The sequence below is a fragment of the Lampetra planeri genome, chromosome 22 (assembly GCF_965212315.1).
Source record: "Lampetra planeri chromosome 22, kcLamPlan1.2.h2, whole genome shotgun sequence".
Classification (NCBI taxonomy): domain Eukaryota; kingdom Metazoa; phylum Chordata; class Hyperoartia; order Petromyzontiformes; family Petromyzontidae; genus Lampetra; species Lampetra planeri.
The window spans coordinates 7,717,377-7,741,255 of NC_136128.1; the positions used below are offsets into that span (position 1 = coordinate 7,717,377).

A 23,879-nucleotide genomic window follows, 5' to 3' on the forward strand; every position below is an offset into this window, starting at 1 on the left:
TCCCTGTCCTGGTCACAAAAGAAAAGCTTGTGGGTAATAATATCCATTTTCTGTACTTTTGAGGCATACGCAATTAAGAAATAACACTTACTACCCAGAAAAAAATTGTTATTTGTTACACAGTGTAAAAATCGTGGATGTTATTTACACGTTACGATGCACTTTGAATGGTCATAGTATATAGAGACCCTCTTTGCCAGGTAACTGCTGCCTACGCGATTCACAACCGCGGCAACGCAAATGAATCGCACTTTAATTCCGTCCTTGAATTTCGTACAACGAACGAAGTTCATAGTTTTGCGTTGTTAGCGGTGAACCGATGAACCCTGACGATGGCAGGGGGGAGGGCCCGTGCGGAGTGAATCTTGCAAAGTTTGGTGTCTTTTATCAGCCGAGGCTGTGTGCCCCCATGATTGTTGTCAGCGGCAGAGATGGACTTTGGTCTCACTTGACAGCGGTGCGATGCTTCGGTTGAGAGTCTTGTTTTTTCTCGGCTGTGAAGCGCGTGTGTGTGTGTGTGGGACGTGTTTCTCTTTTTTTATTGTGTCTGCTGACTTTGTGTAACAACTCAACTTTTGTGGAGTCTCGCTTGTCGTTTGGAAAGTGTCGTCTTCAATAAATACAACAACCGATTTGTGGTGCCCCACGGTGGCTAGGAGATGTTAACTACCTCGCCTGGTATGCAGGAGATTGTGGATTCGATCCTGACCCTGACGCTTGTTGTGTATTTGGAGTTTGCGTGTCTCTCTCTCTCATCATCATCATCACGGTGGCTAGGAGATGTTAACTACCTCGCCTGGTATACCGGAGATCGTGGGTTCGATCCCGACCTTGACGCCTGTTGTGTATTTGGATTTTGCGTGTCTCTCTCTCTCTCATCATCATCACGGTGGCTAGGAGATGTTAACTACCTCGCCTGGTATGCAGGAGATCGTGGGTTCGATCCTGACCCTGACGCCTGTTGTGTATTTGGATTTTGCGTGTCTCTCTCTCTCATCATCAACACGGTGGCTAGGAGATGTTAACTACCTCGCCTGGTATGCAGGAGATCGTGGGTTCGACCCCTGACGCCTGTTGTGTATTTGGATTTTGCGTGTCTCTCTCTCTCATCATCATCACGGTGGCTAGGAGATGTTAACTACCTCGCCTGGCATGCAGGAGATCGTGGGTTCGATCCTGACCCTGACGCCTGCTGTGTATTTGGAGTTTGCGTGTCTCTCTCTCTCTCATCATCAACACGGTGGCTAAGAGATGTTAACTACCTCGCCTGGTATGCAGGAGATCGTGGGTTCGATCCCGACCCTGATGCCTGTTGTGTATTTGGAGTTTGCGTGTCTCTCTCATCATCATCATGGTGGCTAGGAGATGTTAACTACCTCGCCTGGTATGCAGGAGATCGTGGGTTCGATCCCGACCTTGACACCTGTTGTGTATTTGGATTTTGCGTGTCTCTCTCTCATCATCATCAACACGGTTGCTAGGAGAAGTTAAAACCTCACCTGGTATGCAGGAGATCGCGGGTTCGATCCTGACCCTGACGCTTGCTGTATATTTGGAGTTTTTTCGTGTCTCTCTCCCCGTGGTCGCGTGGATTTTTCTCCGGGTCCTCCGGTTTCCCCCTCCACATTTAGAATCCACGTGCGTTTATAAGAGTATTTGTCTGCGATACATTTCCACGTGATAAGCAACTTTGTTGGGCTATCATTTGTGGCGAGGTCGCGTCTGAAAAAGGGCAATGTAGCTTCGTGTGCCTTACCTGGTTAAATAAAAACATGTTAATCAGTTTAGTTTTGACCCAAGGCTATTCGGGGACCATAATTGAATGCGCTGTCTGACCCGTAGACCTGCAGAAACCTGTATAACTACTCCTTCCGAATGCTGAAGTATTGATGGATCTGCACGAGTACCAAGGCTTGTTTTTCCACAGCCTTGGTGTGCACACCTGTGTACGCGTTCGTAGATGCTTTCTAACAGCACTTGCCCTAAAAAATGTTTAGGGTGATGCAGAGGATCTTTGTCTTTGTGTTGTAATCACTATGCTGTACATTTTTTTTTCGTCACCGACCTATTCTCAATCCAATGCCGAATGAATTCCTCCCCCCCCCCCCCCCCCAAACATTTTGGTCATGGGGGTTGTGTGACCATACTTCACCGAGCTGGTCAATACGGGCTGTTAAAGGGTGTCCAGGACTGGTTTTAGATATTGCTCGCCACTGATGTGAGATTAGAACTTGGGTCACTGGGTTTATAGTACAGTGTGATAACACCCCTTGTACACATTGTGTTATTTAATAATTATAATTACTGCTAACATAGCAGCTTTCATCAAATCACAAGGCACTTGACATGAATGACAATGGGGGGGGGGGGGGGTAAGAATTGGCTAAGTTAAAATAGGAAATGCTTTCTAAAAGGAATGTTTTTAGGCGGAACTTCTTGGTCCCAAACGAACCGGACTTCCTCTGGATGGAGAGTTTCACAGTTCAGGTGCCACGGGAGACGAGATCCTATCGCCCATAGACTTGAGCTTTATTCTGGGAAATGCAGAGTACATCTAAAGCTGCCAACCTCAAGAGTTTTTGTTGTAATGTAATGTCTCCCTTGCGGGCTCAAAGGGCTCTTACTTGGCTATCAAGGGCATCTTTCATCAATGCGTCAAGCATATGCAGCAGAGATCGCAAACGGGTTTTGATTCCTTACCCGTACCCGTCCGCACCAGGGTCGCAAACGGGTACCCGTACCCGTACCCGGCCGGGTACGGGTAGCTGGGTATCGGGTAGGGTACGGGTATCGGGTATCCGGTTGCGACCTCTGATATGCAGTCTAAATACACTGCATCGATGCCTTGCGCAATGCTTTACCAGCGGTCTGACTGTTTTAACGTCACATTCCGAGGAAGGTCACTTGGCTCACCAAAGATGGGCATTGTATATTTGAAAGTGTTTATTACGAGACTTGGCGAAGTTAAGGACTTTCAGATGGTACTGCCGAATGAGTGAAACAAACCAACTTCAATTGTGGTCCAGGAGAGTGTTTGGGGCAGTGAGACGGGGGGTGGTGGGTGTCTGAGATTTCTCAGCCCAGGTGTAGAGTGCATTCCTGATGAGTTTTGGATTTACATTTTTTTCACATTCATATTAATGCCAAATGAAATATTGATCATCTAAAATGTCATATCTAGTCCTGATTTTTTTCAAAGGTCGGGTTCACATCCGGAGTGCATATGTATTATATACGTGTGGTGTGTGTGCGATGTGTTTGTAACGGTGATTCGATCGCTCTCTTTGTCTTCCCACACAGGAGCTGAGAACGGTGACGGTGTGCTTGTGCCCCCGGAGCAGGAGGTGCCAACCTCGCCGCTAGATGGCGGCATCGAGCTCAAGTCTCCGGAGAAGAAGGGCAGGAAGGTCTCCTTCCAGAAGCCCCTGGGAATGGTGGAATACACGGTGAGGGCTCCTTGGGCTGATGCCCACTTAGTGCTGTCTTGTGTTGACATTAAGGCAGAGGTCGCAACCGGGTACCCGATACCCGTACCCTACCCGATACCCGGCTACCCGTACCCGGCCGGGTACGGGTACGGGTACCCGTTTGCGACCCTGGTGCGGCCGGGTACGGGTACGGGTAGGCCGTGAGTCACTGGTGAGTAACCGTTTGTCACTCATTTCCCAACGTCTTGTCTCTTCTCACAATTCAAGTTCCTAGAATCAACCCACCCGCGCCGGCAACATGGCTTCATCCCAGAGGTCGCAATCGGGTACCCGATACCTGTACCCTACCTGTACCTGGCCGGGTACGGGTAGGGTACGGGTACGGCCAGGTACGGGTACGGGTACCCGTTTGCGACCCTGGTGCGGCTGGGTACGGGTAAGGAATCAAAACCCGTTTGCGACCTCTGCATTAAGGGCAATGGTCAACGTGTTTCCGTGCCCCAATGATTATTTGAGGGGGGTCGTACGCTGGAACGTCCTTCCTGTTAAGTGTTGCAGTCGAGGCAGCCATTATGATGTGATTTTCCAAATGCGTGATGCTAGATTTTACAAAATCAGCAAATTTTCGCCAGCCAGCCAGCAAAACTTTTTTTTTAGCGTAGCATGACGCCTGCCTCAAACGGTACATTGCTGCAACAAGTGGTGAAGTGCTTCCGCTCGGCCATGATACAGCGCCATGATCTTTCTACTTGGGAATAATGTGGATTAATAGGAAGACTGTCTTTTTTTCTTTGTTCTTTCGGTAAAGTCACGTAGAAGGAAAACAATAAAATAATAAAAATAAAACATAATTAAATAATTCTCACGACGTTTCGGCCACAACGCAAGCAGCCGTCTTCAGGTGGAGAACAGGTCTGTCGAGAAGGCAGAGTCTGAATGGCACGCCCCAGGCTTGGAGCGACTATTTATGCTGGGATGGAGGGGCGAAGAGCGTCTTGACAAAATAATTTGCATATCAAGAGGAATTTAGCATATTTATGGGATATGCAGATATGCGATTAGTACTACTTGTGAAATGCATAGGAGGTTTGGCGAGGGGTTTAAAGTCATTATGCCCATGCATTATGCAGGATTAGCAGTATCAAAGGGAGGGAGTAAGGTTATAATTAATAAAGGGAAGGAATGTTAATAATATGGCGCCACAGCAACTTATTGTTTTCCTTCTACGTGACTTGACCGAAAGAACCAAGAAGATGAATCCCTGCAGTCACGAAAGCTTTAAATCGAAATTTAAGACTGTGTCTGTGGATAACAGTAGAATTTGCAGGTGAACTTGAGACTGCGGCCAATGGAAGTTATGGTTAATGGGGTGTTTCACTGTGTATGTGATACGCACATGTGTTCATGAAGATCAGGTTAGAGTGAAACAGTCAAAGTTGGGCCACCTGTGTTGGTCCGCCCTTACTGGGTAGTGTTGCCCAGACCGTAATCCCACGGCACCGGCCTGACTTGTTTTGTTAGAGCGCCGGGTTCTACATTATTTCAGCTCCGTTGACCGAATTGTCGCCTGCAGGTGGAAGAAAAAGATACGCTCAACAGCATTGCCTTGAGGTTTAACACGACTCCCAACGAATTGCTGCACAACAACCGACTCTTCTCCCACACGATTGTCACCGGGCAGGTGAGGCACCGTGGCCCCCACGGATTTCTCCTGCCTGCCGTCCACACGCGACTTTAGACGTACGTGGCCAACCGATCAGCGCGGTTTTGCTACGTACGGTGCGAAAGAAGTTCGACGTACGGGGGGGGGGGCTCTTCTACTTAGGAGTTAGGTTCCAAAGCTCTGTTCCTAAGTCGATTTGTTCGTAAGTCCAACTTTACTCCCGTCGATTTACAAACACGTTGTACGGCATGCTCACTGAACACGTGCAATGGCTTTACAAGTTGTATAATCTCCTGCAGATGTAGATGCCACTGGTTGTTCACGTTCTGCAGATGTAGATGCCACCGGTTCTTCATGTTTTGCAGATGTAGATGCCACTGTTTCTTTACGCTCAGTAGCTGTAGATGCCACTGGTTCTTCATGTTCTGCAGATGTAGATGCCACTGGTTCTTCATGTTCTGCAGATGTAGATGCCACTGTTTCTTTACGCTCAGTAGCTGTAGATGCCACTGGTTCTTCATGTTCTGCAGATGTAGATGCCACTGGTTCTTCATGTTCTGTAGATGTAGATGCCACTGTTTCTTTACGCTCAGTAGCTGTAGATGCCACTGGTTCTTCATGTTCTGTAGATGTAGATGCCACTGGTTCTTCATGCTCAGTAGATGTAGATGCCACCACCGCCATCTATTGTGCGGCGGTTGAACTTACGACTCTCGGTCCGAACAGGCAACTGGACATACGGACAGGTTGGTTCGTAAGTTTGTAAGTCGAATGTTTCGTAAGTAGAGGAGTTCCTATATCCACACAAATAACGACACAGACACAACCACCATCTCTGTTCCCTCCACCGTTGTGCCACCCTCGTGCGGTTATACCTCCCTGCCCGGCCCCGCAGTGCTTGTACGTGCCTGACCCCGACGGCGCGGCAAGCGAGCGTGGCTCGCCGCCCATGAGCCCCTGCAGCCCGTCGTCGCTGCACCCCCTTCAGCGGGGCCCGCCGGGGGCGGCCGGGGCCCGGGACCAGCCGCTTGCGAGCAGCTCGCCCCGGTCGCACCGCGTGCTCCGTGACCAGGCCTCCCTCTCCGAGGAGGAGGAACCCATGACCAAGAAGTTCCTCAAGATCAGCTGCAAGTACATCACCAATGGCAAGGTGCGTGTAATGCACCGTCCCCGCTGCTCCCCCGCGCTGCTCCGGGAGTGACTTGCAGTGATCTGCGTCGACCTAGTTGGTAACAATCGCAGGTGTATCCACCGTCCTTGCGGCAATGGAGGCGAGAGGAAGGGCAAACGATGGAGGAGACGGGAACGGTTTCTCGAAATAAAAATGTTTCTATTCTGACCGAGAGGTTGATGATCAGCGATCGGTTGCGATTTGGACGACGGTTGTTGTAGTTTACCACGTGACGGGGTGAGCTGCCAGTTGCCTGTCACCTTCCTCCCCATTCCCACAGTGATTAGCCGTAGGCCTGCAACAGTACGTCGATTGATTAGATTTTTAAGCTCGGGGCAACGTAATTAAATGTGAGTGTAGCAGGTTATGTAACAGATGATATGCGCATGATACATTTAGCATGATGGAGCAAATAAAGCTGTGAAAACAAGAGGGAATAAACAAGAAACAATAGTTTGTAGTTGGTAAAGAACAGAATGAGAGTGAGTGCTTGTCCTTGTACGTACATGTTTATCACGTGTCGGTGTTAGTGGAGCGGTGGTGTAGTGGTTAGCACACTGCTCTATGAACCCAGTGGACGATTCCCGATCACAGCCAACATCGGTGATAAACATATCCGAACTGGTCCTGGGCCTCCCTTAGGTTGACTTGGTGTGTAAAAACATCGCCACTAGGGAGACAAAGGCGTGGTGCTGGCCCCCACCAACCCCTCGTATGCTGTTCTGGCCTTAACCAAAGCGCTTTCAAACAGTGCTTAAGATTGGGAACCTCATTTGCCAGTAAAAATATGATAATTGGTTTTTTACCCTTCTATCTGGCAACAAAACTGACACCTTTTTACAAGGAGCCATGTTTGCATAGACCGCAATACCTGCAGTCTTAATACAAACAAAAGACATAACTCTGATAATGTGCACTGTCCTTGAAGTTGAGTGCGCCTTTTGGCGTCATCTGGTCCAACCCATGTGAGACTAGGCTCTAAGGAAAGCTGTCTCGGGTGTGGACCAATCAACATCAAGGACAGTGCACATTATCAGAGTTATGTTTTTTGTTTGTATTATGACTGCAGGTATTGCGGTCTATGCAAACATGTCTCTTTGTAAAAAGGTGTCAGTTTTGTTGCCAGATAGAAGGGTAAAAAAACAATTATCAGTGCTTAAGATTGTTAAGGCTATTACGGGCGGACCGTTGCCTTTGGCTGTTGTCAGTGCCTGCGCACCCATACGTTGATGTCCACTCCCCAGGGTGTGGTGGGTGGGGTGCTCCTCGTCACCCCCAACAGCCTCATGTTCGACCCGCACAAGTCCGACCCGCTGGTGCTCGAGCATGGCTGCCGTGCGTACGGCCTGCTGTGCCCCATGGAGGAGGTGATCTCCGCCGCCGTGTACCGCGACACGGCGCACATGAGCATCCGCGACACCCTCCCGGCGTGAGTCCGCCGCCTCCTCGCGCATCCTGCAGTGCGATTGATCCCAAATCGAATGGTCACGCTGCAGTCGCAACATTGTTTTTGGTTCTAATACATTTGTGAATTGTCTTGTTTTCAAGTAACTCGCGCTTTGGATTTTTTTTACGAATTTTGTGTGTTTTTGTTTTACGCGGTTTCACAATTTAATTTTGCATTCGTTTCTCCCCTCCCTTTTTGTTTGTGTTATTCTTACTATTAACTTCCTTTCCACCTCTACGACACGACATCCTCTCCACCCGCTGACCTTTCTCCCGTTCAATGGCCCATAACCCAACTCCATCCCCGACCCTCTCCCCTCCCTCCCCGCCCCGCCCCGGCACTTCCCGCTGGTCCTTCCAACGCAACCTCCTCCACCGCCGCGCACGTGCAACGGGGGGAGTGTGTTGCGTCTGCACGCCTCTAGAAACTTCTCCGAGTGTTTCTGTTCCCCGAGCAGGCCCGAGGACGTGGGGGCCTTCGCGCCGGAGCACGAGCTCAGCCCCTTCACGCGTCTGGAGCGCGAGCGAGCGCGCTCGGCCCTCGCCTCCGAGCCGTCGCCGGAGCCCGTCCCCGATCGATCCCCCGACGGCTCCGCCCGCCCGCCCGCCGGCCCGCCCGACGGCCCGGGGTGCCGCTCCTGCGGACGCCCCGCGGCCGACGACGGCGACGGGGCGAGCGACGACGCGCCCGCCGGCGCCGCCGCCGCGTCCGCCGCCGACGACGGGGACGACGCGGACGACGACGAGACGCCATCGGACAGGGCGTCGTGGAGCCTGGCCTCGGCCGCAACGCAGGCCAACGGCTCCTCGTCCGCGTGCGAGAACGGCGACGGCGACGGCGACTCGGGCGCCAGGGAGAAGGAGGAGGCGCCTTGGGCGGTAGACGTTCCCGCCGGGGAGGAGCAGGGTGGTGCGCGCGCGCCTTTAGAAAGCACGAAGATCCAGGGGGATGGCAGTCCTCCACTGTGCGAGCGTCGTGAAACCGACGGCCTAACTACTTCGTCGGTGGCGTCCGATCTCAGCTCCGTGGATGCAACAGCAAAGGGGAACGGTGGCGAGCCTGAAACAACTGGGCCGGATTTGACGATGCCAAACGGTGAGACGGCGGAAGGGGAGAGCGAGCGTCCAGAAGTCGCACTCGATCCGGTAACCGGGGACGGTGACGTTCGGGGCGCGACAATCACGGCGGAGGTGCCGGCGGCGCCGTCAGGAGAGGAGGAGGACCCTGCGAAGGGTGCGGAGAGTTCGGGGATCTCGGTGGAGGAGCACCCCGGGAGGGACTCGAGTGACGCCCGCGCGGGGGACGTCGCCACCGCCTCCGCGAGCCGCGCGCACGAACACCGCGATGCCGCGGCACAGAATGAAAATGAGCTTTCGGCTGCGATGATGAATGCATCGACCACTTCGGTGTCGACACCGGCCAACGCCAGCGATAAAACGGACACGGAGACTTCGGCGGCCGACGAGGCGGAGCCGTCGGCCGCGCGGACGGAGACGCGCAACGAGCAGAGCTCCGGCATCTCGATGGGCTCGTCCACGGTAGGCCGGAGCACCGTGTGGTACGTGGAAGAGGAGGAACTGGAGGCGGTCGTGGCCGACCGGACCGGCGATCGAGACGACAAGGAGGACGCGGCGGCCGCGGCGGACGTCTCCTCCGAGGGCCAGGACGAGCATCCCGGCCCGGACGTCGCCCGCGCTCCCCTCGTCCGGGAGGCCGAGCGCTCGGGCAGAAAGTGGAGGAGCCTGGCCGACCTCCCCCGTAGGGTGGTGATGAAAGGGCCTCCCAAGGAGGGCAGCGGAAGTGCCCAGAACGAGGCGGGTGGCGGCGGTTCCCAGAAAGGGGGCGGCAACGCTCGTCAGAAGCGGGGCAGCGGCGCCCGCCAGAAGCGGGGCGGCAGCGGCGGCAGCGGCGCCTTTCAAAAAGGGGGCGGCGGTGTCCCCCAGAGGAAGGGTGGCAGCGCGAAACAGGAAGAGGGGAGCGGCGCGAAACACGACGAGGGCGACGCCGCGAGACGGAAGGGCGGCGGTGGTGCGACGCGGGAAGAGGCTGCGAGCGTGCCGCAGGAGGAGGCCGCCGTTGTGCAACACGAGGCGAGCGATGACGTCACGGAGGAAGGGGGCGGCGGCCTCGCGCAGGAAGAGGGCGCCGGCGTGCGGCAGGAAGGGATGGGCAGGGACGCTTGCGAGGTGGATGGCGCGACTGGGACGAAGCTGGCGGGCTCGGCGAAGGGCAAGAAGAGGAAGGGAGATGGCGGCGAGGGAGTTTCTCGGCCGCGTTGGGAGAGGACGAAAATTTCTTCGGAGGCGCAGAAGGAACCTCTGCACCGTTTGCTGAAGACGATGGAAGAGCCAATCGAAGGTGAGCAGAAGCTGCCGTAGTATATTTTAATGTTTTCGAAATGCTCGGCGATTTTTAGTTATTCAATTGTTCTTTTCATATGTGCGTGCAATCATATATTTTAAGCGTTCACGTAGGTGGTTCACGCTGTGTTTTCAAGACAATTGTATGAGAAAAATGGTGGCTTGTTTCGATTTAAAGCTTTCGTGACTGCAGGGATTCATATTCTTGGATCTTACGGTAAAGTCACGTAGAAGGGAAATAATAAAATAATTAACTAATAAAACATTATAAAATTCTCACGACGTTTCGGCCACAATACAAGCAGCCGTCCTCAGGTGAAGAACAGAGTTGTCGGAAAGACCGCTATGTTGTGGCCGAAACATGATAATTTAATAATGTTTTATTTTTATTATTTTATTATTTTCATTCTACGTGACTTTATCGAAAGATCCAAGAGTATGGTGGCTTGTGTCAAGCACCAACGGAGGGGAGTCTTACAGAGACAGTTTTAATCATTATTATTACGATTATTGAAATTGAAAAAATCCAATATAATTTACGATCCGATACCAAACACCGTTACAAGAGCAATAATTTATAGCCGTTTGTCAATCCATTTCTGGATGAAGACCTCACCACGTTTTGCAGTAATGGGCGTTGTTTGACCATACTTCACCATGCTGGATCGTGGAGGTGTTAAACGTATATTTCTGCAAAAGATTCAACAATACTTTTGCATTAATTTTGTATATGACAAATTCATTATTCAAACTGCACAGAATTGCACATTTTGCAGGACTGGTAGATTTTAACCACATCTGTTAGAAATGTATTTTTTCCTTTTTGTTTCCCTTTTCGAATTGTGCGTTATGGTTTTTATTTATTAAAAGTGTCACAGAGAATATAAATGTGCCGTTAAACCCACCACCACTCGACACAGACAATTAGAAGGTTTGTCACGTAAACAAAACTTGCCAATTCGTTACTAGTACAGCACACCGGTGTGTTGGAGAGTAGATCCACAACATTTAGAATTCGAGTACGACATTTCGCTAGTAATTACAACGATCCTCATCAGGCGACAGCCCGATTTGTGGAATAATCCTCCTGTTCCGTTGTTAAATAGAGGGATAAACGTCATGTCGTCACTCGTTAGCCAATCGGGTGCGAAATCCAGAGGGCAGGTTTACTCTCCCACACACCGGTGTGCTGTACTAGTAACGAATTGGCATGTTTTGTTTACGTGAAAAACCTTACTAATTGGCTGTGTTGGGTGGTGGCGGATTTAAAGACACATTTATATTTTTCTTCTTGGTTCTTTCGGTAAAGTCACGTAGAAGGGAAGTAATAAAATAATAAAAATAAAACATAATCAAATAATTCTCGCGACGTTTCGGCCACAACGCAAGCAGCCGGCCTCAGGTGAAGACCAGGTCTGTCGGGGAGACAGCTTTCATTCAGACGCTGTCTCCCCGACAGACGCTGTCGCCTCGACAGACCTGGTTTCACCTGAGGACGGCTGTTTGAGTTGTGGCCGAAACGTCGTGAGAATTATTTTATTATGTTTTATTTTTATTATTTTATTACTTCCCTTCTACGTGACTTTACCGAAAGAACCAAGAAGATGAATCCCTGCAATCACGAAAGCTTTAAATCGAAACATTTATATTTACGCGATCTAACCCAAAAAAAACCTCGATTATGGATAATATTGGTCGTGAAATCCTCCTGCTACGTGTTAAACTGTCACAGAGAACCTTGTTGTCGGTTAAAGGACCTGAAAATCGTTGCTTCAGAACCAATATTTGTCGCTACTGTACAGTGAGAGGCCCTTCTCGCAGCATTCAGGGCACATTTTTATCACGGGTAAAGGCACAGCTCTGCAATTGCTCGCTCAAGCCACTGCTGCTGGAAGGGCCTCCACGAGAGGGACCTCTGGAGAGCTGCTCGAGGGAGTATTTGGCCTACTCTTCCTCGCCAAACCTCTAGTATCCGTTGCAAAGTGGGATTCTTTCACACGTTGATCCATTTTTTAAAATAAAAAGTGGAATAAAAGGTTTTAACCTTTCTGGCAATAATATAGATGTTAGAAATGTATTTTAGAGCTGAAAAAAAAACTCGATGTTTTTGGTGCGGTTAATGATCACCATGCTAAGGTCGCTACTAATTTACACGTCAGAGGTCATGGGGTGGCTGAAGCCCGATTTCAAACCCCGGTGTCCCAGTGGTGCCGGTCCAGCCGTGCGGTACGATGCGCCCCCCCCCCCAGGTCCACCCGCCCAGCTCCTAACAAACACAGCTGTGTGTGTAATCGAAACGTCGTGAGAATTGTATTGTTTTATATTTTTATTATTTTATTATTTCCCTTCTACGTGATTTTCCCGAAAGAACCAAGAATATGAATCCCTGCAGTCACGAAAGCTTTAAATTTAATTCTAGATTTGAAGCTTTCGTGACTGCAAGGATTCATACAATTAGGTTTTTTCGGTAAAGTCACGTAGGTAAAAAATGACAATAAATAATACAAATTTAAGAAATAATAATAGAAATAAAATAATAAATCACGACGTTTCGGAGGCAACACAAGTCTCCGTCATCAGGTGGGACCATCACAGCTAAATTTACTTTAAATTGAAACCTGTGTGTGTGTGCGCGCGTGTCCGTTCTCTCTCTGGGGAGCGGTAGTGTAGCGGTTAGCGCGCTGCGCTATAAACCCGGCGACACGAGTTCGATTCCCGCTCACGGCCAACACCAGTGACGATTATCTGAACCGGTCCCGGGCCTCCCCTAGGTCGACTCAGCCTCAAATGAGTACCTGGTGCGGTGTGTAAACATCGTCGCTAGGGAGACAAAGGCGGTCGGGCGTGGTGCTGGCCACCCACCCCCTCGTGTGCCGTTCCGGCCTTCATAGGTGCTCGCTAACAGCACTTGCCCCTACAGTCTGTTAAGGCTATATGGGGGATCTTTATCTTTGTCTCTCTGCACCCCCCCCCTCCGACCCCCAACTCTCCAGCCCTGCTTCCTGCCCGCGAGCCGGAGAGCGACTCTCCGCCGATGTTCCTGTGCCTTCGCGTGGGCAAGCCCATGCGCTGCTCCTTCGAGCCGGCGCGCTCGCCGGTCGTGCAGCACTACGCCTGCCGTGGAGCCCAGCCCGAGTACTGGTTCGCCGTGCCCAAAGACAGGCACGTCCCCCGATTGTTTGCGCCGGTGCAGTTGCCAATTGTTTGTTGGAAGTCCGTGGCTCGAAGAGGGGGGGGGGGGGCGGGCAGCCACTGTCACTAGCGGTGGAGCGATTACTCCTGCTGAAACATGTCCGTTTGTTATTGGTGTTTATTTATTTTGTTTTAAATCTCGGTTGCTGAGCGCGGGCCCAAAGTGAGCGTAAACTTCAAGGCCGAAGTGCTGCGTCCATGGAATGCAGACCACCAGTGGTGATGGGTGGAAGTCTTCTGAGAGTCCGCTACTGCCACTGTTGTGTGCGTGCAGGGTCGACCAGCTCTACACGTTCTTCGCTCAGTGGACACCGGAGGTGTGCGGATGCGGCGGTGGTGCTGGCGGTGGCGGCGGCGGCGGCGGTGGGGGCGGCGGTGGTGACGGCTCGGGGGAGCTGGGCTTCGTGGTTCTGGAGCGGCACGACGCGGAGGCCCTGGAGGCCATCGAGGACTTTTACTCGGATTCCTCTATGGACTGGGAGGTGCGGCACGAACGATGCTCGTATTGCAATGCGAAGTACACCCCCAAAGTAATGCCTCCTTCATAATCAACGATTTTTGGGTTTAGATTGCGTTATTTATAAATGTGTCGTAACCCTCCACCACCCGACACGGCCAATCAGTAAAAAAGTGTCACGTTGACAAAAGACAAATAGTTCACTGCTTTAGCCCACCGGTGTGTTGAAGCGTGAAACCACACCATTTACAATTTGAGTACGACGTTTCGCTGGTAATTGCATCCAGCATCATCGGGCAATTCGCCAGAATGGTGAGGCTCTGCTGTGTCTCCCGTTCTTATATAGAGCAGCCGCAGGGTGACGTCATCATTAACTCATTAACTCAAAAATCGTTGATTATGAACAATATTGGTCGCGAAAGCCTATGTGTTAAACTGTAATGCCTCCTTACGTGCTTTTTTTCTCTCTCCAGTATTTCTTTATAGAAAGTTTCCGCCCATGACATAGGGCCAAAGAGCTCACTGGGCCCTTCCTGTGAAAATAAAATCTAAATATCTGAATAGGTATTAATGGCTTTTATTTAAACAGGGGAGAGCCCCCAGTTGAATCTTTGGATATGTCTGACCAATTCCATGAATGGGTGATTTAGAATGAGAGAAAAACAGTACCCGGAGACAACTCGTGCATTTGTTTAGGCAAAGAACACTCGAGACGGATTAAGATACTATCTGTTGCATACTCTGCGGTACAAAGCCTACAACACCTGGAATTCACAAGCAGCCTTTCATCCAAGTACTAACCAGGCTCAGCCAGCTTGGCTTCTAGAAATCTGACAAGAATGAATGCATTCAGGGTGGTTTAGTCTGATGACAAAATTGTTAGGCAGTCATTAGCCGAAATGTCATGACACAAATGAGGTGGTAGTGCTGGGTTCACAACTGGGCTTTCTTCACCCTTGATACTGGTAGGAACCTCCTGGTTACACCAGCCCACAGGGGATTATTGTGTCTGTCTGTCCGTCGTGCAGGGAGGGGCTGGGTGGGGAGGGAGGGGCTGGGTGGGAGGTTGGGGAGGGGCTGGGTGGGGAGGGTGGGGAGGGGCTGGGTGGGGAGGGTGGGGAGGGGCTGGGTGGGGAGGTTGGGGAGGGTGGGGAGGGGCTGTGGGGTGGGAGGGGTGGGGCTGGGTGGGGAGGGGCTGGTCACCCCGTGGTGCCCTTATAAAACTCAACGTTTAACCTACTCACGCCGGCTTGTGCCCGCCCTCACAGTCGGGCATATTTGCGGAATACACCACGCCGCCATTGACCCTGGCCATTGACCGAGCAACCCAATGTTCCTACCAGCTCCCTCCGCAGGAATGTGTTACTGGGTTCTCAAGTGCAGCACGTTGATGGCCCTGAGTTCAGTTACCAGTGACTACGTAAAATTCACATTAAATTAGGTTTTGCACTTCGTTTGGTTGAATTCCATCTTTTCAGAATCAAATATGCAAGTTTGAATTCCATTAGACAACCAACAATTGATCGATTTCATTTGTTCATGCGGGAGTAAGAAACATTCAGCCCTTAATCCGTTTTTACAAGAAAGACCTGCGGAGGATCTTTGTGAAAAAAAAAGGAAGCTAGAGCAGTGAATAAATCATCACATTGCAGACACTTAGTGGCAGGCACGATCGAGGAAAACAAAATCCAGGTCACGCACCATTCTGAAACCATACTATGCATTTTTTTATTTTACCAGGTAAGGCCCACTTAGCCATATAGCTCTCTTTCAGAAGCAACCTGGCCACAAATGATAGCCCAACGAAGTGGCTTATCAGGTGGAAATTCATAGCAGACAAATACTCTAGAAACCGGAGGACCCGGAGAAAACCCCACGCGGCCATGGGTAGAACATGCAAACTCCAAATATACAGCAGCAGGCGTCAGGGTAGGGATCGAAGCCACGACCTCCTGTATACCAAGCGAGGTAGTTAACATCTCTCAAGTAGCACCGGCGGGTAAGACAAGAATATGACGCCAACTCGCACGATGTTAGCTAACCACGTGTGCAAGAAAAGGGAGATGTTAAATCAAGGAAGGAATTCTCAAAGGCCAGGGGGAGGGATTTAAGCAGAAACCTCAAAGCAAGGATAAGAGATCACCAATGGGGTGACCTTGTGTATGTTTGTTGAATTCCTTATTGTAGTTTATATTGGAGTTGTTCATTTCCTCATTGATGGAATTCGTGACCGTGTGTGTGTGTGTGGTGCGCGTGTGTACTCGTGAGGAGCGGTAGTGTAGCGATTAAAGCGCTGCGCTACGACCCTGGCGACTCGGGTTCGTTTCCCGCTGATGGCTAACTCCAGTGACGATTATCTGAACCGGCCCTGGGCCTCCCCTAGGTCGACTCGGCATCAAATGAGTACCTGGTGGGTTGCGTGAACATCGCCACACGGGAGACAAAGGCGGCTGAACGTGGTGCTGGCCACCTTCTTCATAGTTGCTACTCGCTAACAGCACTTGCTCCTAAAGTCTGTTGAGGCTATACGGGGGATCTTTGTCTTTGTACTCCTGCTACCCAGATCGTGACCCTGGAGGAGGCTCTGAGGAGGCAGAGTCTCCACACGCTCACCGACAGCGAACCGGAGCCCATGTGGCCAACGTTGAACGTTGAGAGCAACTTGCTGCAGCACCACCACATTGAAAAGGTACGCACATGGACAAATATAAAAATCCCCCGTATAGCATTAACAGACTGTAGGGACAAGTGCTGTTAGCGAGCACCTATGAAGGCCGGAACGGTACACGAGGGGGTGGGTGGCCAGCACCACGCCCGACCGCCTTTGTCTGCCCAGTGGCGATGTTTACACACCGCACCAGGTACTCATTTGAGGCTGAGTCGACCTAGGGGAGGCCCAGGACCGGTTCAGATAACCGTCACTGGGTGTTGGCCGTGAGCGGGAATCGAACCCGGGTCGCCAGGTTATTAGCACATGGGCACACACACACACACACGCGCCCGACACTCTAAAAATACACACATCTCTTTTGTCGTCCAAGTTAATGGGACTCGAATAGATAACAGACAGGAAGTGTGTTTCGAATATATAACGAAGATAAAAAGTAACGTTTTCTACGTAAGTTATATTTTCTGTCAAGCCACCTGCAGGCTTTTTAGGCCAATTTTTTCCGGCAACATTTGACCGGGCAAGCTGTGGACTTTTATGATCTTCAAAGTCAGCAGTAGCTGCAGGGTTGCCAGATGCTACAGCTAAAGAGCACTCCAAGAACACCGTTTAGGCAATTCTGTGTAAAAATAGCAAAATCGTAAAAAACCTTCGTGCCCTGCAGTAGACGATCATGGGCAAGAATTTCTACACGTCTAAATCCCGGTGTCTGCATACACGTGGGGAGCTATTCCAAGGTGGTCGCGCGTGGTATTGGCCACCCACCCCCTCGTGTACTGTGCCGGCCTTCGTAGGTGCTCGCAAAACAGCACGTTCTGTTGAGGCTATAGGGGTCTTTGTCTGGCACATATGGAGTGGGGAGCGGTAGTGTAGCGGTTAGCGTGCTGCGCTGCGAACCCGATGACTCGAGTTCGATTCCCACTCACTGTCAACACCAGTGACAAATATCTGTACCGGTTCTGGGACTCGTCTAGGTCAACTCGGACTTGTACATTTTCCCCGGTGTGGTGCGTAAAAACAATCAGCACTGGGGAGATGAAGGTGGCCAAGCGTAGCGCTGACCACCCTCCCCCTCACATCCGTAACGGACTCCCTGTCCGATCGCTACAAATCCAACAACGTGCGTTCCGCGTATAAACGTGTCGCTGTGGATGCACGCAAAACCCTGCTGCGTTCCCCACCACCACCACCTCTCTGAACCACGTGCCGCCACCGTCCGCCGCTCTTGCCCGCAGCTGGTGCCAGAGCTGCCCCCGCGCACGGTGGGCTACACGTGGAGCCTGCTGTACGGCACGGCGCAGCACGGCACGAGCCTGGGCACGCTGTACCGGGCCGCCCTGCTCTCCGACTCGCCCATGCTGCTCGTCGTGTGCGACACCGACGGGCAGGTGGGCGGCCCACACCCCCTCCTCCTACTCGCCTACTCCCTCCCCCCACCCTCCACCCCCACCTCACCACCCCCCACCCTCCACCCTCACCTCACCACCCTCCACCCCCACCTCACCACCCCCCACCCTCCACCCTCACCTCACCACCCTCCACCCCCACCTCACCCCCCCACCCTCCACCCTCACCACCCCCCACCCTCCACCCCCACCTCACCCCCCCACCCGCCACCACCCCCACCTCACCCCCCCACCCTCCACCCTCACCACCCCCCACCCTCCACCCCCACCTCAACACCCCCCACCCTCCACCCTCACCTCACCACCCTCCACCCCCACCTCACCCCCCCACCCGCCACCACCCCCACCTCACCCCCCCACCCTCCACCCTCACCACCCCCCACCCTCCACCCCCACCTCAACACCCCCCACCCTCCACTCTCACCTCACCACCCTCCACCCCCACCTCACCCCCCCACCCGCCACCACCCCCACCTCACCCCCCCACCCTCCACCCTCACCACCCTCCACCCCCACCTCACCCCCCCACCCTCCACCCTCACCACCCTCCACCCCCACCTCACCACCCCCCACCCTCCACCTTCACCTCACCACACCCCCCCCCACCCGCCACCACCTCCACCTCACCCCCCCCACCCCCACCAACCAACACCGCCACAACCTCTCCTTAAAATTCATCACCACATTAACAATGCCATGTTAAATCTTGATTTGACATGTTAAGCTAGTATTTATTACCCTTTGGTTCTTTCGGTAAAGTCACGTAGGTAGAAAAATAATAGATCGCGACGTTTCCATCGCAACACAAGCGACCGTCCTCAGGTGGAACAGATAAAGCTGGAGAATTGCTGACGTAGGAGAAAGAGCTGCTGCAGTTTTGGTCGCACGATTAGGATATAAAACTTAAGACGGGATCACAGGCCGAGTACGGAATGCTTACATTGAGTAGATGTATTTTTTTTATGGAGTTTGGGGTTCAAAAACTGAGTCGGAGGTTCTTGGAGTTCGTAGGGCAGTGGGTTTCTCAACTAAATATGGAGCTCCTCAACGATCTGAAGCAATCGGCTCTTGTATCTCAATTGGCTCTCATGTGGAATATTAAATAAAGATCATATACATGTAGCAGCCTCTGGCAAAACGGATTTGATAATTACTTTTGGGTGTGGCTGCGAATGTGACTTCATCGCCAGCTGTTGCTTAATTCACCCTTCTTTCACCCGGTCTCCGTAGACCACAGAGGCAATTGGCGAAGTGCATATCTGTCGACCCATGCGGTTTCCCCGTATTCTTGTACAGGGAAATTGAGTAACAACATTTTTTGGCGTATTTTTTTTGTTTTTCTCGCTTGTGATGGGACTTCTTTGCCGGATGAACCTTCATATTTATAAGGGCACGGGGTGACCAATACGGTCTGAATTGGTCTGTAATGAGATAGGGCTCTGATAAGGGGTTTGACGGGTGTGGAATTGGGAGTGTGAATGTCACCGGGGAGTAGTAGAGCCTTGAGGCTCGCAGATTGCGACTCTGTACCAACCGCGCTCGCTGCAGAACAGGCGGCTTGCTCAGCAGCGGCAGCAAACACGCAGCAATGGCAACAGCAGCCGCCATTCGCCACTAAGTGGCGGTGACGTTACCACGGCGCTTGTGCCAGGCTATGTGCACGTTGAGGCCGCGCGTCGTGTCGAACGCCCGCTGGCAGGAGGTCACGGGACAGACCCCCAGGTGCCATGAGTTGCCTAACTGAGATCACTGGCTGATGCACCACCTGTGCCTAGGTTTGCCTGGTATGCCTCGGGCAGCAACAACAAGATTACAAACATCAACAGCAGCAGTCTGGTACAATGAAGCCTTATCTCAAGTCAGGTTTGCCTGGTACCCCTCGGGCATCTTGAGGCCTTAGTGGGGGCTTGGTGATGAGTGGAAACCTAAAATCCCAGCCTCACTCTCCTGCCCTTGCGGACAGTACAGGTAGTCCCCGACTTACGACGGAGATGCGTTACGACGACCCCATCGTAAGTCGAAAATATCGTGTCTAAAATGGCCTATAGCCTACCCAGGAGTCTTAAAGAACGGTGATAATTTAGCAAAACAGAGCAATTTACAGTAGCGTACTGTATAAACTATATACTGTATGTATTTATTAATTACAATACTGTATTGCACAGTAAAATTTAAAGTAAAAAATTAGGTAAATTCTTAGCTTACTTATATGAACTGCAATTTCATAGAAAGTTTTTTCAGGAAACATTCCTATCTGCTATAAAAACTTTTAACATGCATTGGACGTATGTATCGTATCGTGGTAACCCTAAAATGAAATCGCTAAAGCTACGTATCATACATGCATTGAATGTATCGTAACGTATCATATTGTACTGTACTCACCAAGATTCTGAATCACAAAAACACAGAAAAAAATACACGCGCTAACACCATGACAACTTAACTCCGTCGACCGCTAGTGAGAGTGAGAGGCATCATCACACAAGGCGAGAGATGCGTACAGTACATCCGGGGCAGCGTCCCAACGTACAGTATCGTACCTCGTACGCTGCTGCATTTGCCTGCCGCGTGAAATGTAAAATATGTAACAATTTTGTCATATCGATATCGCCATCGTAAGATCGAAATATCGTAAGTCGGACCATCGTAAGTCGGGGACTACCTGTACTGTGTTGCCGGATGATGTGTGTTTGTCTCTCACTGACTGCCCTTCTCTGAGCGATTCACCAACCTCCATCTCCATGTCGCATTCCGGCCACATCAGTGTCGCAGGCTTGCGTCATTGATGTCAGCGGCATCCAGCGATTCTCATCGATTGTAGAAAATATGGGCGTGCTCGTGATCGCGTGCTATGAAAGTCTAGTCTTTCACCCACACGGAACTCGGCTACGTGGCATCTCGTTGTCCCAAGCCCAAGAGGTTTTTAGAACCTTTCGGAACAGACAGGCGCCGCTCGCCGTGGAGGTGCAAGGCGCGTGTTGCGTGACGGCCTGGATGAAACAAGCAGAGACTGGCCCGAGCACGAGCCCACCAACTCAACTGGACATGTTGACCTCTCTCTCCCTACCCACGCGATCTTCGGCAGCTTACCGGCTTGCTGCCCTTTGCCGAGATCATTTGTTTCCTCCGCCGTCCGTTAAACTGCACGGCATTTGCCGACTCGAGCGCGTTTGCGGCGTTGCATAGCGGAGGGGTCGTCTGGGTGCTCGGCGGTCGAGTAAAGGAAAATTCCATTAGTCGGAAGTACTGTGATGCAATGTGAGATGAATGTGTCGTGGGCCTCGTGTGGGTGTTTTGAGTGAGTGCGTGTGTGCGCGCGCGTCTGCATACACGTGAGGAGCTATACCAAGGCGGTCGGGCGTGGTGTTGGCCACCCACCCCCTCGCGTACTGTGCCGTCCTTCGTAGGTGCTCGCAAACAGCACGTTCTGTTGAGGCTGTAGGGGTCTTTGTTTTGCACATATGGATATATATGGAGTGGGGAGCGGTAGTGTAGCGGTTAGCGTGCTGCGCTACGAACCCGTTGACTCGAGTTCGATTCCCACTCACTGTCAACACCAGTGACAAATATCTGAACCGGTTCTGGGACTCCTCTAGGTCAATTCGGACTTGAAGTTGTTTCCCGGTGTGGTGCGTAAAAAAAATCAGCACTGGGGAGATGAAGGTGGCCAAGCGTAGCGCTGTCCACCCTCCCCCTCATGCGCCATGCCGGTTCTTTGATGGCCGCTCACAGAACTTACCCCAATGGTATGTTAAAGGATATATATGGGTACTAGCTTTACTACCCGGCTTCACCCGGGGCTTGGATTCTTGTTTTGGATTAATACACGGCCTACGCTCACTTGCCTTGCAAAATATATCCATTATTCTGCCCGCCCCCACTCCCCAAAATACAAAAGTCTATTTTTATACTTTTTGCATTGTGTACAGTCTGGAAGCTACCCACAAATACCAAATTTTAAGTTTGTTGCATGTCAGGAAGTAGGCAAAACATTTAGAACAGACACACACATTCACACATTTCCCTTTTTAAATCCTTTATATTAAGTTCGCTTGCTTGCTTAGGACCGTGCAAATCTTTCGGTCGTTTTTTAACCCACTTCCCGTGATCCAATCGAGCTGACATTTTGCACACACACACTCGTTGTGCGTGACAATGCATTTTCGTGAAAATTTTTTTCCAAAATTTTACACTGTTTAGGGAATTTTTTAAAAATATTTAATTACCAATTGTTTAATGCTGCCAGACAATCATCTGACCCATAGGTGGCAGCCATCTCAAGCCAGAGGACGAGAGGACTCTAGCCGCCCCGATGCCACACATATAAAGGATTTTCGTGAAAAACTTTGTTTTTACGGGTTTACTTGTTAACATGTAAATTTGTGGTTTGTATGTCTGTGAATTGTTAGGGGGAGCAGTTGTCTTGTGGTTAGTGCACTGCATTGCAAAACCTGGTGACCTGAGTTTGATTAATATCTTGAGCGATATAATCACCTCTCTGGGGTCATCTCAACCTTAGATTAGTACCCGGCGTTGTGACCAACACCACCCCCCCCCCTTACAAGGCACTTGGCAACAGCACTTTCCAGAGGTGGGACAAAGTCATTGTTATGCAAGTCACAAGTAAGTCTCAAGTCTTTGCTCTCGAGTCCCGAGTCAAGTCGAGTCAAAGATGAGGCAAGTCCAAGTCGAGTCTGAAGTCATCAAAATCATGACTCGAGTCTGACTCGAGTCCAAGTCGCATGACTCGAGTCCACACCTCTGAGGTGGGACAAAGTCATTGTTGTGCAAGTCACAAGTAAGTCTCAAGTCTTTGCTCTCGAGTCCCGAGTCAAGTCGAGTCAAAGATGAGGCAAGTCCAAGTCGAGTCTGAAGTCATCAAAATCATGACTCGAGTCTGACTCGAGTCCAAGTCGCATGACTCGAGTCCACACCTCTGGCACTTTCCCCCCCAAACAGTCTAATAACGAATGTACGCGTGATCTTTCGTCTTCCTGCGTGTTCCGACTTGCTTATGTGTGTGCCCATGCACTTGCAGATATTCGGGGCTTTCGTATCTTCGGCGATCCGATGCAACGACCACTACTACGGCACTGGAGAAACATTCCTGTTCACCTTCAATCCGGACTTTAAGGTAGCCTTTCCGTAACAGACGACTGTTCGTGAAATGTGAAACGGCTGTTCTCACACGTTCTTAGATTTTTTTGCTGCTTTTATATCATTGTGGGGGATGCTGTCGTATTGTTGTGGTCCGCACAATGGAATTGCTGGCCAGAGGTCGGGGGGGTTCGATTCATTATCCCAGGCCTGGTCAGTTGAAACAACGGTGCAAGTTTATAAAATCGCTCTGTTTTTGTCCACCTGGCGTCGTAAATGGTTTTGCTAAATTTAGTTGATCGGCAGGTTTGCGTATGGTGAGTGTGGTTAGGGCACCACGGTGGCGAGATGTTAACTCCCTCGCCTGGTATACAGGAGGTCGTGGGTTCGATCCCGACCCTGACGCCCGCTGTATATTTGGAGTTTGCATGTTCTCCCCGTGGTCGCGTGGATTTTTCTCCGGGTCCTCTGGTTTTTCCCTCCACATTTAGAAACATGCGCTTGATTTTAATTGAACGATTGCTGCAAGCTGTACTTATTTTATCTAGAGCGCTCCCTTAAAAAGGAGACTTTCATCCACCTACTTAGAAAGAATACGATTATTATATTATCCACGAGTGCAGGCCATTGAAGTTTTGCACATGTGTTTTTGTGTTGCTATTAACCCGTTTAAGTGTATTGTTTTATTTGCTTACAGATTTTCAGGTGGACGGGAGAAAATTCTTTCTTTGTCAGCGGCGATAAGGATTCCTTGGTCATTGGTGGTGGAGAGTGAGTCTCAATCGTTTCATCCACCATTCAGCGACACATGTTAATACCCGAGTTAATGAGTACTTAGCACGGTATCACTCTTTCAGCTGTTTGCGTTCTATGAAAATGAAACACGTGAAACGGTTGTTTAATCTGAACACAAGTCTGTGGACGAAGGTGCCTGTTTTTCCAATTTTACTTACATCGGCTGAACGCATTTTTTTACTTTGATGCGTC

At 51.0% G+C, this 23,879-nt stretch overlaps 1 protein-coding gene across 2 annotated transcripts in view; it reads left to right on the plus strand.

Annotated features, from left to right (window-relative positions):
• LOC144724967 (nuclear receptor coactivator 7-like) overlaps positions 1–23,879 on the plus strand; it is a 65,390-nt gene that overhangs the window by 37,918 nt on the left and 3,593 nt on the right. For both annotated transcript variants that reach the window (XM_078604329.1, XM_078604331.1), the window contains exons 4-14: positions 3,301–3,446; positions 5,002–5,109; positions 5,987–6,241; positions 7,507–7,691; positions 8,134–10,067; positions 13,063–13,231; positions 13,536–13,743; positions 16,282–16,407; positions 17,622–17,774; positions 22,834–22,929; positions 23,590–23,663. In XM_078604329.1, coding sequence (XP_078460455.1) covers positions 3,301–3,446; positions 5,002–5,109; positions 5,987–6,241; positions 7,507–7,691; positions 8,134–10,067; positions 13,063–13,231; positions 13,536–13,743; positions 16,282–16,407; positions 17,622–17,774; positions 22,834–22,929; positions 23,590–23,663 — 3,454 coding nt within the window. The remainder of the gene's footprint in view (positions 1–3,300; positions 3,447–5,001; positions 5,110–5,986; positions 6,242–7,506; positions 7,692–8,133; positions 10,068–13,062; positions 13,232–13,535; positions 13,744–16,281; positions 16,408–17,621; positions 17,775–22,833; positions 22,930–23,589; positions 23,664–23,879) is intronic.